The sequence below is a fragment of the Oncorhynchus tshawytscha genome, linkage group LG15 (genome assembly GCF_018296145.1).
Source record: "Oncorhynchus tshawytscha isolate Ot180627B linkage group LG15, Otsh_v2.0, whole genome shotgun sequence".
NCBI lineage: Eukaryota > Metazoa > Chordata > Actinopteri > Salmoniformes > Salmonidae > Oncorhynchus > Oncorhynchus tshawytscha.
This window is the reverse complement of record NC_056443.1, coordinates 13,977,141-13,994,904: the sequence shown is the minus strand read 5'-3', so window position 1 is coordinate 13,994,904 and position 17,764 is coordinate 13,977,141. Positions and strand designations below refer to the sequence as shown.

The window sequence follows — 17,764 nt, the reverse complement described above, 5'->3', positions numbered from 1 at the left end:
CCAGTGTAAAGACCGTAACCATCATAGGACCTGAAAATGAGCTGGAGCTGAGAGGATCACAAAAACTAAAAGGTATTTTTGTTTCAATGCATTTTCTTAAAAATAATTGTGTAGGTATACTGTGTAATAAAAATCGATAATTAAATAAAAGGTTAAATAAAAATAAATAATTGTGTACTAAAAATGAGAATGTGTTTTTGCAGAGCATACAACCACGCACCGAAACAAATGCATGCTTGCCAAGAAAGTGGTTCGTTTTGCTAGATTCTTAAAATGAGTATGCAGCATTTGTGTGTTGGAGTCACTTTTAATTCTTAATTGATCTACCGTTTCTATCATAGGCCACTGTAATCGATAGGGACTCAGGGCGGTATCATTCTGCTTATCTGATGAAGGTGCACATGGATCAGATTCCAACTTTGAAGACCGAGTTCGAGTCATTGAAGGCAGACCAGCAGAAAGGGCGACAGCTGATGCATTGGTCCAGAGCCAGGCGGTATTGGCAGAGTCACTCGTCATTGTCGGAGAGTCACACGGCATTGGCGGAGAGTCAGGTAGAGAATGATGCGTTGAAGAGGGCAAGGAATGAGATGGAGTCACAACACATGCCAGGCATGTGAGCTCTGGAACTCCACCTCCGACAGGCAGAGTCAACATACCTGGCGGGTTCGTCAGGTCGTCGATTCACCCTGACATTTCCATTCCTCTTCTGACAACAGAATTTGATCAATTGCTCACCAGGCACAGCGAGGGCGTCCAGACCATTATGCTGTTCTGCTATTCCAAGGATGTTAAACTGAAGAGAGATACCATGAGTGGACACAGAATACCAACTGGGATGGATCCTGAAACAAATGTGGCTTACCAGTGAACCTCCGGGTGTTCATCATTAATACTGTGTCTCAAAAGTTTCTGTCCATGACTGAGGCAACCCAAAAAACATTAAAGACAGAGGTAATGAGTACTTGAGGTCAACGAGAAAGTCTGGACATGGCCTGCTCTCCATTATGTAAGGAATTAGGCACTTTACCATAGTAGCCTAATAAACACATGCTATAGGTCTCCGGGCCGCAGCCGGCACAGGTATTGAACCAGCATCTGTAGCAACGTAGTTTGCACTGCGATGACTTAGACCACTGCACCACTCAGGCGCTGTACAACATGACTGGTCAGGAGTAGGCTACAGTACTACAGTAAGAGCAAAATAATCATAACATTTCCACACTCTAATTGTAGTCTAAGTTTCTCTTAGAATAAAAACATTAGTGTAACAACAGTTTTAGTAAGTAACACTGACGAGTAGTAACAAGTAAGTGTGTTTTTAGAGACACAGTAGTGCCTTGGGAACCAAAAGCATAATCGTGCTCTAACTCCCCCTTGCGCTGGTCTGGAGCAATGAAGTAGTCACGCGGGGTACCGTACTAAACCACAAATTACCTCTAAATCCCACACAGCATAATCGCAAAACTTTTAGTTGAGCAACCACTATAGTTGGGTTGTTTTCTTTAAAAAGAAAATAAATAAAAAATGCATTGGTTTGTTATGAAAAATAATGCATCCCAATCTGGCGTTGTGTAGACTTAAATTTTTCAGCACCTGCTGTGCTCCTGTGGAAGGATTATGTCCACCTGTGGGCTTCACCACCTTCAGAGCATCTCTTACAATCAGTTTGATTGTGTGGGCAAGACATGGATGATGCATCCATTTTAAAATGTTCATGGCTTTGGTTATGTTAGCTGCATTGTCGCTGACACAACAGACCACTTTTCCATCTACTTGTCATTATCTGGCCACTCTCAACACTTCCTCTGCCAAGTTCTCTGAGGTGTGTCTGTCGCTGTACTCAAAGCAGTCCAGAAGACAGCTAGACATTGAAAAATCTTCAATGAAGTGACTTGTAACTGACATGTAAGAAGTGGTTACCCTTGATGTCCAGTAGTCAGTGGTAAGGCAAACTGCAGTAGCTTTTTGAACTCTTTTCCACACTGAAGCCTGTGTGATCTCGTACAGTTGTGGAATATGTTATTTTGAAAGGGTTTTCCTGCTTGGAATTATGTATATTTGGATTTAGACTATTGCTATGATTTCTAAAACCTCTGTCCTTCACAATCAAAAATGGCTGGAAATCGGTTGCAATCATTTTAGCCAATACAATATCAATTTGGCCTTGTTTTGCTACAGACCTAGACTTTGGCATACACTGGTCCATAGAAGACTGTGGAGTAGGCCTACTTGACTGAGTGGATACTTCTCCACGTGTGGAGGTGCTGGCTCCACCACTATCACTAGCAGGCCTGCTAGTTTCTCGAAGCGCAGCTACAGCTAGCTTCACAGTTGGGTGCACAGTTCGCATATGCCGTTGTAGGTTGTGCATAGAACAGGCTTTATATGAGATTTTGTTTTGGCAAATTCTACACTGTGCTCTAACATTGTCTACATTAAACATGCATCCAAATGCTACTGTACTTCCGACTCATTTCACAGCTGTCCTTCCTCTCTCTCCTCGGCTGTAAAGTGTGTGACTGAGTGAGTTGGCTCGGCCTTCCCTCACTCATCTTTGTTTCATTGGTTGACACTGTGTGTCTGATTGACAGGAACAACAGGTGAGGCTGGTCGTCTGAGCAGAGATTCCGAACGAATATCTGTGGGCTTGAGCATTTAGGCCTATATTATTATATATTTTCATTATTTGAATTAGTTAATTCTATTCCATATTCTTTAAATCTTTTGATTATTCATAACTTCATTTTTAAAATAATTTTATAAATAGATTCAGCTCTTCTAATATGCGAGCTGGCTCCCAACGTTCAACGAGCTGGCTCCCAAGTTCTATTCTATATGCGAACGACCCATCAATACTTTTTTGAGGGACTAGTTTTACCATGAAACTCAAGGTTTTCAAGTCTGCAAGTCCTATTATGATGGCTTGCAAAGTGATGTGCAATTTCTATTGGAATTCGGCCAAAGTTCATATCCAACAGTTGGAATGTGTACTCACCCACACCCTGAATTGAAAATGACTGTCGAGACTCATTATAAAGGACTCTACCTAAACCATTTCAATAACGGGTGCAATAAGTCCAAGTAACAGATTGGATTAGTTAGGAAAAGTTGTGTTATTCATATTTGAGTAGCATAAGATCAATGAATCAATGAAAAACAAAAAGAAAGATCTTGAAACAATTTGAAAAAAAATCAACCTACAATAGAGCATGCTGGGAAATATGATACTAATGGAGGTGGTTTTGTTTAACACTTATTATTAACACCAATACTGGGGTTCTTTTACACTTAACACTAGAAATGTTACACTGAAAATGCAACACTGGCTAATACGCTATGTCGTCAATGGTTCATATTTCAACCTTTGGTTTGTTGACGGGTTCTTGGAGGAACCTTTAATGGTTTAATGTAGCAACGGGTTCCTGGAGTGGAGGTGAAGCTTAGTCGGGCGTGGCTTTAAGATAACTTTTGGGTAACTTTTAATTTAAGATAACTTTTAATGATTTACATTGTTTTCCATTGCTAGTGCTACACACTTTTGCTCCATATTTAACAAGCACGAATGTATGTATGTAAGGGAATACCCCCTGAAGTGGACAAAAATGAATGGGAAGTCATTGGCATCGGACAAACCATATACACATTGGCCAATACCACCCAATTCGGCGTTGATTCATGCAAAGTGTATAGTGCCTATTGTAACACTTTAAAAATTCAACAGGTGGCGAATTCGCTCCACCATGGTTTTTCATATTGGAAATGTCACCCAAGTCAACATCCAAAAGCAAAATTTTGAAAAAATGATTTTTTGTCAAAAACTTATCACCCCTTAAAAAGTGCTTTCTGGACCGTTTTTCGAAATTCTTTCGATTTTTTTGTCAATTACACATGTGTAAGAACTGTATGAATATACTTTTGTCCAATTTTATCATCATATTTTTTTTTTTTTTTTTTTTTTACATGGGCATAAGTAATATGTTTTGTCCATTTTCAATATGATTTCATAGGAAGTCAAAAGTCAAAAGTAAAAATGTCAAAATTTTGTAAAAACTTCACACACCCTTAAAAAGTGCTTTCTGGACCGTTTTTTGTAATTTTGTGTCAATTACACACGTATAAGAACTGTATCAACATACTTTAGTTGTATTTTACCATATGAAATTTGACATGCTCAAAAATGCAAAATTGACTGGCCTGATGAACACAGGATGGCCGAGCAGTGATAGTTGTTCCTTTCCATCACTCGTTGTGTTGATTTCATCATGTCCATTTGGTGATGTTTTTCACATACAATCATATTGCAAGTGCACGTGCATTTGCAATATGGTTCAATGGGCATTTACCATATGAAATTTTACATGCTCAAAAATGCAAAATTGACTGGCCTGATGAACACAGGATGGCCGAGCAGTGATAGTTGTTCCTTTCCATCACTCGTTGTGTTGATTTCATCATGTCCATTTGGTGGTGTTTTTTCACTATAGAATCATATTGCAAATGCACGTGCGTTGTTGTGCAACTGGTAACCCAAAAATAAAAATATGGTTGTAAATGCATTTACCGGGACTCCTATTGTCCATGCCCGCTATGGGAGTACCCTACTACGGCCCTCTATCCATGGGGGCCGCCCGGAGTGCTTTATGGACTGTTTAAAATAGGCACCTGGTAACCCAAAAATAAAAATATGGTTGTAAAATGCAAGCGAGCTACGGTCAAGCGGGATATCTCGTTGAACTCGGCACGGCCTAGGGTATATGGTAATGCCATTGCCTGCTCTCTGTGTCTTTAAGCACCGCACTTTGTCACTCCATCCTTGCTGTGTGTGTGTATGAGAGCTTTTCTTTGACATCTCCTGGGGGAAATGACTGATTTACAGTTTAGGAGGGTTACCTAGTCACACATATGAAGTTTTGGAGAGATGTGACTTTTCTAACCCTTCAAAACAGACAGTGTGACCCAATTAAAGGCACTTCCGGTTGGCACAGGAAGCTATAAGTCAACACATGTCTTGACTGACATAGAAACCTACAGAATCCTGAGTTTTAAGTCTTTAAGTTAAGAATTGACCTATCTACGATCTACACAGGGTTGAATGGGGTCATTTTCACCTTTGAAGGTGATGTACATCAAAACACCTTTTGGGTCAATTTAACCACTTCCGTTTGCTCCAGGAAGCTTAGAATCGACACAGGTAGACCTCATAGTGGTCTGATGGACTGTCATAGAAGACAGGTTCATTAGGCATTCATAACCCACATAGGCTTCAGGTTGAATTTAGAGGTGCAGGCAATGTATTCCTATGGGGAGAGAAGTCAATGCAAACTGTTTGATGTAAACACCTTCTTTTAACTGTTAAGGGTTAATGCCACAGGGTCAAGGTTAGGCTTGCACGGATCGGGAGGACCTTAGGAACGTACCTGAGGTCGAATTGTGCTTCTCACCCTAACGGTTCTCTCACTGCCACCCAAAATCAAATGACATTGTGGGGCAGGCTTCATTTTGGGCCTTCTTTTTTTCAAGGTCGCTGCACTCAGAACGAGCTTCGGTCAAGCGGGGCATCTCGTTGAACTCGGCACAGTCTGGAGACTATGGTGATGCCATTTTTTGTGTTGATTTCAGAATGCCATTTTGGTGATGGTCCCTCTCCGTTTAAACACATTGCAAATGTACAAAAGTCAACTAGCAAGTCAGTGTCCATCAGTCAATTAGATGTCATTATGACACCAAACTGATATCAATTAACACCAAACCCACTTTTTCCTACTCATTTAGAAGCCAACTATCACATATGTCAGAGCAGTCCCATAATTCACAGCGCCTTCGGTTTAAAACATAATAAAAACGTAAAACACATAGTTACGTTCTAGCTGCGGGTCCAGGTCGGACAATATGTGAAGGCCTATGTGAGGCGACCCCGAATCCCGAGTTTCGGCTCGATAGGTCCTTCGGTGCCCGAGTAAAACCCTAATTGGTGCTGAAAATCCACTTTTTCCATGCCTTGCTACGGGGTCCTTGAATGAGCTATCGGACAGAAACGTTGGGGTCTGTCTCTATGGGCCGAGCCGGTTTCAATGCACCTAGCCTTGCGTCTCTGAGACTTTTCTAAATGTCGTCATTTTCGTAATGGTCAAAATGAATTGAAATCATTGCAAATGTACGAGGCTGTTTCTCGGTCCGAGAACCTTCTAGAGCCACCTAACTCACCACGCACTATCGACCTGAGGTCTAGAACAGGTTTCTAAAGTTTCGGAACTCTAGGTCTGACGGTTATTTTTTAGCTCGAACCAAGCTAACTATAGCAGTCACTGTCTGTCTCTACGCACCCCAATATGTCCCTCCTTCCAAGTTGTGTTTTAGTGTGATTTATTTTTCCTTTGAAATTTTATGGGAAAAATGACTGATTTACAGTTCATGGGGGTTGCCTAATCACATATATGAAGTTTTGGAAAGATCTGACTTTTTTAACCCCTCGAAACAGCCCCTGAGACACCAATTATGACACTTCCGGTTGGCACAGGAAGCTGTAAGTCAACACATATCCTCATTGGGGTATGCTGTTACAGAATCCTGAGTTTTAAGTCTTTACGTTAAGAATTGACTGATTTACACAGGGTTGAATGCACTATGTCTATCAAACTGCAGGCAGGGTATGGATATACACTTTTAGGGTGATTTTAACCACTTCCGGTTGCTCAAGGAAGCTTAGAATCAACACAGGTAGACCTCATAGTGGCTTGATGAACTGTTACCGAAGACAGGTTGAATTTAGGGGTGCAGGCAATGTATTCCTATGGGGAGAGAAGTCAATGCAAACTGTTTGATGTAAACACCTTCTTTTAACTGTTAAGGGTTAATGCCACACGGTCAAGGTTAGGCTTGCACGGATCGGAAGGACCTTAGGAACATTCCTGTGGTTGAATTTTCCTTCTAAACCTAACGGTTCTGCCGCTGTCACCCAAAAGCAAATGACGTTGTGGGGCAGGCTTCATTTTGGGCCTACTTTTCTAATGGTCGCTGCGCTCAGACCGAGCGAGCTACGGTCAAGCAGGATATCTCGTTGAACTCGGCACAGCCTAGGGATTATGGTAATGCCATTGCCTGCTCTCTGTGTCTTTCAGCAACGCAGTTTTTCACTCCATCCTTGCTGTGTGTGTGTATGAGAGCTTTTCTTTGACATCTCCTGGGGGAAATGACTGATTTACAGTTTAGGAGGGTTACCTAGTCACACATATGAAGTTTTGGAGAGATGTGACTTTTCTAACCCTTGGGCATTTACCATATGAAATTTGACATGCTCAAAAATGCAAAATTGACTGGCCTGATGAACACAGGATGGCCGAGCAGTGATAGTTGTTCCTTTCCATCACTCGTTGTGTTGACTTCATCCTGTCCATTTTGTGATGCTTTTTCACATACAATCATATTGCAAGTGCACGTGCATTTGCAATATGGTTCAATGGGCATTTACCATATGAAATTTGACATGCTCAAAAATCCTGCAGAAATGCAAAATTGACTGGCCAGATGAACTCGGGATGGCCTGGCAGTGATAGTTGCTCCTTTCCATCGCTCGTTGTGTTGACTTCATCCTGTCCATTTTGTGATGTTTTTTCACATACAATCATATTGCAAGTGCACGTGCATTTGCAATATGGTTCAATGGGCATTTACCATGTGAAATTTGACATGCTCAAAAATCCTGCAGAAATGCAAAATTGACTGGCCAGATGAACTCGGGATGGCCTGGCAGTGATAGTTGCTCCTTTCCATCGCTCGTTGTGTTGACTTCATCCTGTCCATTTTGTGATGTTTTTCACATACAATCATATTGCAAGTGCACGTGCATTTGCAATATGGTTCAATGGGCATTTACCATATGAAATTTGACATGCTCAAAAATCCTGCAGAAATGCAAAATTGACTGGCCAGATGAACTCGGGATGGCCTGGCAGTGATAGTTGCTCCTTTCCATCGCTCGTTGTGTTGACTTCATCCTGTCCATTTTGTGATGTTTTTTCACATACAATCATATTGCAAGTGCACGTGCATTTGCAATATGGTTCAATGGGCATTTACCATATGAAATTTGACATGCTCAAAAATCCTGCAGAAATGCAAAATTGACTGGCCAGATGACCTCGGGATGGCCTGGCAGTGATAGTTGCTCCTTTCCATCGCTCGTTGTGTTGACTTCATCCTGTCCATTTTGTGATGTTTTTTCACATACAATCATATTGCAAGTGCACGTGCATTTGCAATATGGTTCAATGGGCATTTACCATATGAAATTTGACATGCTCAAAAATCCTGCAGAAATGCAAAATTGACTGGCCAGATGAACTCGCGATGGCCTGGCAGTGATAGTTGCTCCTTTCCATCGCTCGTTGTGTTGACTTCATCCTGTCCATTTTGTGATGTTTTTTCACATACAATCATATTGCAAGTGCACGTGCATTTGCAATATGGTTCAATGGGCATTTACCATATGAAATTTGACATGCTCAAAAATCCTGCAGAAATGCAAAATTGACTGGCCAGATGAACACAGGATGGCCGAGCAGTGATAGTTGTTCCTTTCCATCACTCGTTGTGTTGATTTCATCATGTCCATTTGGTGGTGTTTTTTCACTATAGAATCATATTGCAAATGCACGTGCATTGTTGTGCAACTGGTAACCCAAAAATAAAAATATGGTTGTAAATGCATTTACCGGGACTCCTATTGTCCATGCCCGCTATGGGAGTACCCTACTACGGCCCTCTATCCATGGGGGCCGCCCGGAGTGCTTTATGGACTGTTTAAAATAGGCACCTGGTAACCCAAAAATAAAAATATGGTTGTAAAATGCAAGCGAGCTACGGTCAAGCGGGATATCTCGTTGAACTCGGCACGGCCTAGGGTATATGGTAATGCCATTGCCTGCTCTCTGTGTCTTTAAGCACCGCACTTTGTCACTCCATCCTTGCTGTGTGTGTGTGTGAGAGCTTTTCTTTGACATCTGTTGGGAGAAATGACTGACTTACAGTTTATGGGGATTGCCTAATCACACATATGAAGTTTTGAAAAGATCTGACCTTTTTAACCCTTGGAAACTGCCACTATGACATCATTTAAGGCACTTCCGGTTGGCACAGGAAGCTATAAATAAACCCATATCCTGATTGGGTTATGCCTTTACAGAATCCTGAGTTTTAAGTCTTTACGTTAAGAACTGAGTTATTTACAGAGGGTTTAGTGAGTGTGTGTTATTTCAGAAAATCATAGAAAATCACAGAAATCTCGCAGAGCTCCGCAGCACACTTTAAAAAGATTCGTAAGAACACCCTGCAACTGGATCTGTAAACGTTGAAAAAAAAAAACACCTATCCGTGAACATCACCAATCTGTCATTGTACGATTTCTCTTAAAATGACGATAGATAAATGGCTGGTTCTTTTTTTATTGACACCGGAGGCTCCTTGACTTTGACATGAAGTGGAAAAATAATTTCTCTATTTTCATTTTGGACCTTTAATCCCAGATAAATGGCCATAACTCAAAAACCGTTGAGGCCTGGACGCCATCTTGTTCGGGGCCAACTGCCCATTATGCCAAACCTACGCTCACCGAGTTTCGGCTTCAAATATTTTCCGTTTTCGAGATAAGGCCCCGTCGTGAATCGTGATGTTTTGTCCAATAGCAATATGATTGCTTATGCCCCCTGTGGGATATTCTGGGACAGTGGAAAAATGACCAAAATCTTATTATTTTTGTGAAACGGAAACCGAATGTCCGACAAAGTTCATTTGATGACTTCCTGGTAGGTCCGGCCCTGCCGCTCGGCCCGACGCCGTCCGCGAATTTTAAAAACGTTTTCGGACGTCTAGTAAGGGACCGTACATTTGCAATGTGGACTTTCTCACTAACCATACGGCAAATGCCGAAATGTTCCCTTAAGGTATGTAAGTAAATGATTAGCCACCTCAAATAAATGCCACTTCTTTGATGTTTTAGAGCAAGGTTGGACTCACCTCTCGATCTGCAGGGTGACTTTGGAGGGCTCCAAGTTGGGCTTCTCCCACTCTATCTGGGGACATTGCATGAAGTAGCAGAGAGTGTAGAGTGCCTCAGGCTCCCAGTGCACCGTGCCGCTCTTCTGGTGAACTGGCATGCCGTTGCTAGGGTTCTTAATGCGCAATGGCTGGAGATGGTGCATGGCCCGTGACACCAAATCACCTACAAGGGGAAAAAAAGGGATTTTTGGTTTGTACAGTAGCCGTCAAAAGTTTGGACACCTACTCATTCAAGGGTTTTTCTTAATTTTCACTGTTTTCTACATTGTAGAATAATAGCGAAGACCATCAAACTATGAAATAACACATATGGATTAATGTAGTAACCAAAAAAAAGTGTTAAACAAATCGAAATATATTTTATATTTGAGATTCTTCAAATAGCCACCCTTTGCCTTGATGACAGCTTTTCACACTCTTGGCATTCTCTAAACCAGCTTCATGAAGTGGATGCATTTCAATTAACAGGTGTGCCTTGTCAAAATTTGTGGGATTTCATTTCTACTTAATGAATGTGTTTGAGCCAATTAGTTTTGTTGTGACAAGGTAGGGGTGGTATACAGAAGATAGCCCAATTTGGTAAAAGACCAAGTCCATATTATGGCTAGAACAGCTCCTCCTGGAAATGACTGGACCAAAGCGTGATGAGCGTACATTTCTCTTTATTTGAAATGAATGTCGCCAACAAAACAATGAAACGACCGTGAAGCTTAACTTGGGCAATCATGCCACTAACAAAGTCAAGTACCCACAAATACGAAAGGAAAAAAGGCTGCCTAAGTATGATTTCCAATCAGAGATAACGATAGACATCTGCCTCTGATTGAGAACCACACCCGGCAAAACACAAAGAAATACAAAACATGGACATAAAGAAACTAGAATGCCCACCCTAGTCATACGCTGGCCTAACCAAAATAGAGAATAAAAGCCTATTAATAAAATAATAAAAGCCTCTGACATGTTCAGAGGCGACTGCGTGAAATCAGGCCTTCATGGTCAAATTGCTGCAAAGAAACCACTACTAAAGGACACCAATAAGAAGAAGAGACCTGTTTGGGCCAAGAAACATGAGCAATGGACATTAGACTTGTGAAAATCTATCCTTTGGTCTGAAGTGTCCAAATATGAGGTTTTTGGTACCAACCGCCGTGTCTTTGTGAGACGCAGTGTATGTGAACGGATGATCTCCGGATGTGTGGTTCCCATCGTAAAGCATGTGGGGGTGCTTTTCTGGTGACACTGTCTGTGATTTATTTTTAATTCAAGGCAGACTAATCCAGCATGGCTACCACATCATTCTGCAGTGATATCCCATCTGGTTCGCACTTAGTGGGACTATCATTTGTTTGTCAACAGGTCAACGACCCAACACCTCCAGGCTGGAAAGGGCTATTTGACCAAGAAGAAGGGTGATGGAGTGCTGCATCAGATGACCTGGCCTGCACAATCACCCGACCTCAACCCAATTGAGATGTTCTGTGATGAGTTGGACCGCAGAATGAAGGAAAAGTAGCCAACAAGTGCTCTGCATAGTTGGGAACTCCTTCAAGACTGTTGGAAAAGCATTCCAGGTGAAGCTGGATGAGAGAATGCCAAGAGTGTGCAAAGGAGAGAATGCCAAGATTGTGCAATGCTGTCATCAAGGCACAGGGTGGCTACTTTGAAGAATCTCAAATATAAAATTATATTTTGATTTATTTAACACTTTTTGGTTATTACATGATTCCATGTGTTATTTCATAGTTTTGATGGCTTTACTATTATTCTAGAATGTAGAAATAGTACAAATAAAGAAAAACCCTTGAATGAGTAGGTGTGGTACTGTACAATTGTTTACCTTGAGGACAAAAAAAAGTAATGTATAGTGCATTCACACCGGGTATAAACTTTAAATCCTTTGTCACAGGAAGGCCAAAAAGATAATCAAGGACAACAACCAACCGAGCCACTGCTTGTTCACCCTGCTATCATCCAGAAGGTGAGGTCAGTACAGGTGCATCAAAGCTGTGACCGAGAGACTGAAAAACGGCTTCTGTTTCAAGACCATCAGACTGTTAAATAGCCATCACTAGCACAGAGAGGCTGCTGCTTACATACAGACTTGAAATCATTGGCCACTTTAATAAATGCAACACTAGTCACTTTAATAATGTTTACATATCTTGCATCTCCTATGTATATACTGTAGTCTATACTATCTGTTGCATCTTAGCCTTTGCCACTCTAAATTGCTCATCCATATATTTATATATTCTTATTACATTCCTTTACTTAGATTTGTGTGTATTAGGTACTTGTTGTGAAATTGTTAGATATTGCTGCACTGTCGGAACTAGAAGCACAATTATTTCGCTACACTCGCAATAACATCTGCTAAACACGTATGTGACCAATAAAATTTGATTTCAATAGCTTTATAATACCTGTTTAACTTCTTAAGATATAGGGGGCAGCATTTTCACTTTTGGATAAATAGCTAGACCAATTTCAACTTCCTGCTACTCATGCCAAGAATATAAGATATGCATATTATTAGTAGGTTTGGATAGCAAACACTCTGACGTTTCTAAAACTGATTGAATCATGTATGTGTGTATAACAGAACTTATGTAGCAGGCAAAACCCCGAGGACTAACCGTTCAGATTGTTTTTTTTTAGGTCTCTGTCTGTTCACTGACTTCTCATTGGCAAACAATATTTCTTAGGAAATTGTTTGCAGTTCTTACCGCTTCCACTGGATGTCACCAGTCTTTGGAATTTGGTTGCGGTTATTCATTTGTGCAATGAAGAAGTAGGGCCAACTAGGAACTGGGTAACACTGTTGAGAGTTGGCCAAGACTTGAAAAGTAGTGTTAGTTTCCTCTCGTCCTCTATTGAAAACAGATAGACCCATCTTCAATTTGATCGATTATTAACGTTTAAAAATAACTAAAGTGGTATTACAAAAGTAGTTTGAAATATTTTGGCAAAGTTTATAGGCAACTTTTGAAATATTTTGTAGTGACGTTGCGCATTTTGGAAGCTGTTTTTTTCTGGATCAAACGGTCAAAATAAATTGACATTTTGGATATATATGGACGGAATTAATCGAACAAAAGGAACAATTGTGATGTTTATGGGACATATTGGAGTGCCAACAAAAGAAGCTCGTCAAAGGTAAGGCATGTTTTATATTTTATTTCTGCGTTTTGTGTAGCGCCTGGGGGGTTGAAATATGCTACCCTCTTTACTGTTGTGCTATCATCAGATAATAGCTTCTTGTGCTTTCACCGAAAAGCTTTTTTAAAATCTGACATGTTGGCTGGATTCACAAGGAGTGTAGCTTTAATTGAGTATCTTACATGTGTGATTTAATGAAAATGTGATTTTTATATAAATTTATTTGAATTTGCCACGCTGCATTTTCCCTGGTTAATCTCAGAACCCAAATCAAATCTTGTGTGCTCTGGCCAGCTACTCAATTCGCTTTCTGGGGGTCGAGGTGTAATATGTACTGAACAAAATCAGCAGACAACTGCCACCCCTCTCAAAGTCTCTGCCAAAGCCAAAATGAATGCAATACACTGAATGAAAATATGGAGTTTTCTGACAATGTTTTCAATGCAACTATTTTGCAAATTGGCAACATTTAATATGCACCACTAGAGAACTTTCCCTGACCCACTTCAATTATCCCTTCCACGAAATCATGATATATCAAAATAATAATTTACACTGATCCACTCAGATTCAGCAGCAGGGCTGACATACGTTAATCTGTCAAGAGTTACTACTGTATATATAAAATATTGTCTCGTCCACCTTTTGCTTGATTCCTAACATCACATTCACTCTACAACACAATAAGATACTATAATTTTCTATGGCACGTGATTCCCTTATAATACAAAAATGCTCACACACTCCCTTGCTAAAGCCTTCACATACTCCCTCATTCAAGTGCTTTCTCAGTCACACACCTACTCACGATAACATTGCTAATTCACACACCCACACAACTCCTGACATCTGGTGAAATGCTGGCTCAAAACAACGCTAGTCATTTTAATTGCTTATACTCCAATACTGCAGTGAACTTGGACTGTAAATCCTCCAGGAATAGGATAAAGAAATATGAGTTTTGTACTTCTAATCATGCTAACACATACAGAAACTGTGAAATTCAAACCATCAAATACATTTCATGAATGTACAGTACCTAATGGAAATATACTTCCAGACATCCAAAAAATGTAGAGCAGTAAGTATTTCTCCCAACATATCGAAACTTCACAAAGGTGTAAAGCATATTGAGGAGGTCATTGGTGATGCATTTTAGAATAATGGGTCTGTATACTTCAGTACAAAAGAGTTGCTAATCATTCCCTCTAACATTTTCAGTGCCCTTAGTGGAGTTTGTTTTCACTTTCTGTTTCTGTTCTCTTTTAGGAGTGCAGAAGATTTATGTAACAGCCACTGTTTTACCTCTATTTAACTAGGCAAGCCAGTTAAGAACAAATTCTTATTTACAATAACGGCCTAGGAACAGTAGGTTAACTGCCTTGTTCAGGGACAGAACAACAGATTTTTACCTTGTCAGCTCTGGGATTTGATCTAGCAATGTACTGTAGGACTCAACATGTTAATTAGGATTGGCCACTCAGAATGGTAATAAGCCACATTATTTAAATGCATTTAAACCATTTAAATAGTAACTGTGACAAATTCAGACATAATTTAGTGTAAAAATTCTCCTTCCTTCCTGTTCATTCGTTATGGGTCTTACATGTTGGGCTTGTTTAATTATAGAACCCATGACTTTCAATAAGACAATGTCGACATTATTAACTACAGATCATTTTAGGCACTCTGCTTTTATTGGATAATCTTTGACCCCCAACACACACAGATCTGATGTGAGAAATCTGACTAGTTTCTGGCATCAGTATCCAAAATTGCTTTGAGCAAGGCACTTAACTGCTCCGGGGGTGCTGCACTGCTGCTGACCCTACGGCTGACCCTGTATGTGTATAGCCTTGGAGAGTTGGGTTGAAAAGCGAAATTATACATTTTCGTTCTCAACAATGAACATAGTATTCTTCTATACAATATAAATATGCCCAAAACATGTCCCTATACACATAAACATGTCCAAAACATACCCCAATTGTCAATAGTTAACTATACTGAACAAAAATATAAATGCAACATGCAACAATTTCCACAAATGTATTGAGTTAGTTCATATAAGGAAAAAAGTCAATTGAAATAAATGAAATAGGCCAGAATCTATCAATTTCACATGACTGGGCAGGGGCGCAGCCATGGATGGGCCTAGGAGGGCATAGGCTCACCCACTGGTGAGCCAGGCCCACCCACGGGGGAGCCGTGACCTGCAAGTCAGAATTAGTTTTTCCCCATAAAAGGGCATTATTACAGACATAAATACTCCTCAGTTTCATCAGCTGTCTGGGTGACTGGTCTCAGACGATGGCGCAGGTTAAGATGCCGGATGTGGAAGTCCTGGGCTGGCGTGGTTACACGTGGTCTGCAGTTGTGAGTCCGGTTGGATGTACTACCAACCTTTCTAAAATGACGTTGGAGGCGGCTTATGGTAGAGAAATGAACTTTCAATTCTCTGGCAACAGCTCTGGTGGACATTCCTGCAGTCACCATGCCAATTGCACGCTCCCTCAACTTGAGATATGTGGCAGAATTTTGTGTAGTGGCTTTTTATTGTCCCCAGCACTAGGTGCACCTGTGTAATGAGCATGCTGTTCAATCAGCTTCTTAGTATGCCACAACTGTCAGGTGGATGAATTGTGTTGGCAAAGGAGAAATGCTAACTAACAGTTATGTAAACAAATTTCGGCACAACATTTGAGAGAAATAAGCTTTTGTGCGTATGGAAAATTTCTGCATCTTTTATTTCAGCCTATGAAACATTGAACCAACACTTTACATGTTGCATTTATATTTTTGTTCAGAATATATCTATTTGAAATACGACAGAGAGAAGACAAAGGGTCAGAGGTTAGAGGTGGGGTTCAGCCTTTCAAGTCAACGGTAAACACCGTCAAGCCTGTGACCCTTGCATTAAACGCCCACCACACGACTCATAAACAGGTGTTGGAACAGCTGTAATAAATTAGTTCCCGGAAAGGGTATGTCGTGGAGTTATGGATCCCTCCCATTAGAGAGAGGGAGAGGAACGACAAAGGTCTTGATAAATGGTAGTCTACTGCAATGGTAGTAAAATCACACTTACTGAGCTCTGCGATGCTTCCCACACGAGTAGCTAGTAGGGACTGTTCCAGGTTGCGGAGTTCGGCCTGATTGTTGGCATTGCCCTTGCCACCCTTCCCAGAGCCCTGCTGGTTCCGGTGCAGGGTCAGATTGTCCGGCAAGCTCAGCACACCTGGTGAGGGCACATATGACAGAGGTTAGAGGTCAGGGGTGAGTACACAAAAAAAGGTATTGAATTGTTCTTTGTCAGGGGTGACAGTTCTTTACTGCTGTGATGGTTGTGCAGAAACATATTGTTCTTTCCCTCTCCACCATGACATGAAATGCTACACTGTTAAAAGGTTCCTGTAATTTTACAGTACACTCTACAGGCTACTGGTTGCAGTGAAAGTATGGTAAACAACAAGATCAGTCGAAATATTGTACCAGTTTAAGTGGTAGATGGTTATGTTGTCAAAGGTTCAGCAGCTCTTTGAACACGGAGTTCTACAATCTTTGTAAGAGCATGTGCATTTGTAGAGAGCTGCACTGGAAGAGCTGCACTGGGCAAGAAGACCAATTGCTATGCCTTGTAGCTACAGGAGAAGAAAGAGCGACAGGAAAGGTTGGATCACATCATGGGAGGGAGAAAGATCAAACCAGACTGTGTGATTAACTATAAATCACAATATGGTGGCAGTGGATAAGGCAGCCTTGCACTCGGAAAACCACCAAGTCGTATAAGAAGATATTTTTCCATCTGATCGACACTGCTGTCCTCAATGGCCACATAATTCCCTGCCAGCTAAAACGTGAGATGATTACTGATCACAGGTTTATGTTATTGGACATAAGGTTCACATACAAATCAAATATAGTTCCAGTATGCAATTATACTGACAATCTCACCCAAATCCCCACTCCTTCATCCTCAAGGGTTAGGGTTGGCCTAAATGCTAAATACGTCAAATTCTAGCCATGACCAGGGCAGCTTCAAAGTATACAACACAAGACAATACTTTTTTGATGCCATTAGCATTGTTTTACAAGACTCATGAAAATATGTAGCTACATAAGCACAATTGAGTATAACGCCATAAAGGGTATGAAATCATTGCATCACGTGTCTGCGGTCATGAAGGGATATGCACAGAATACATTATGCTCCACACGTAAATATGGTGTTACAGTAGAAATTACACATCATGATACAGGCACTTGCTTTGATAGGAACTTTCAGAGCTATTAGTAAGCTATTAGCTGCTCCCAATGCAGCAGCTACTCTTCCTTGGTTCCAAACACATTATGGCACTACATTACGTCTGTCGTCTGAGATTCCCAAAGATTGGAAAGCAGCTGCGGTCATCCCCCTCTTCAAAGGGGGACACACTCTTGATCCAAACTGCTACAGACCTATATCTATCCTACCATGCCTTATTCAGCTGTATATATATCAATCAGTATGGCGACTAAGTCAGGGAAAGCTAAATCTAAGTCTAGA

The 17,764-nt window shown here is 40.9% G+C and overlaps 1 protein-coding gene across 1 annotated transcript in view; it reads right to left on the bottom strand.

Annotated features, from left to right (window-relative positions):
• Positions 1–17,764, bottom strand: part of LOC112214454 (ankyrin repeat and BTB/POZ domain-containing protein BTBD11-A) — a 195,473-nt gene that overhangs the window by 95,254 nt on the left and 82,455 nt on the right. The window contains exons 2-3 of the mRNA XM_024373202.2: positions 16,307–16,456; positions 10,015–10,219 (exon numbers count right to left, since the gene is read on the bottom strand). Of these exons, the coding sequence (XP_024228970.1) occupies positions 10,015–10,219; positions 16,307–16,456 (355 nt within the window). The remainder of the gene's footprint in view (positions 1–10,014; positions 10,220–16,306; positions 16,457–17,764) is intronic.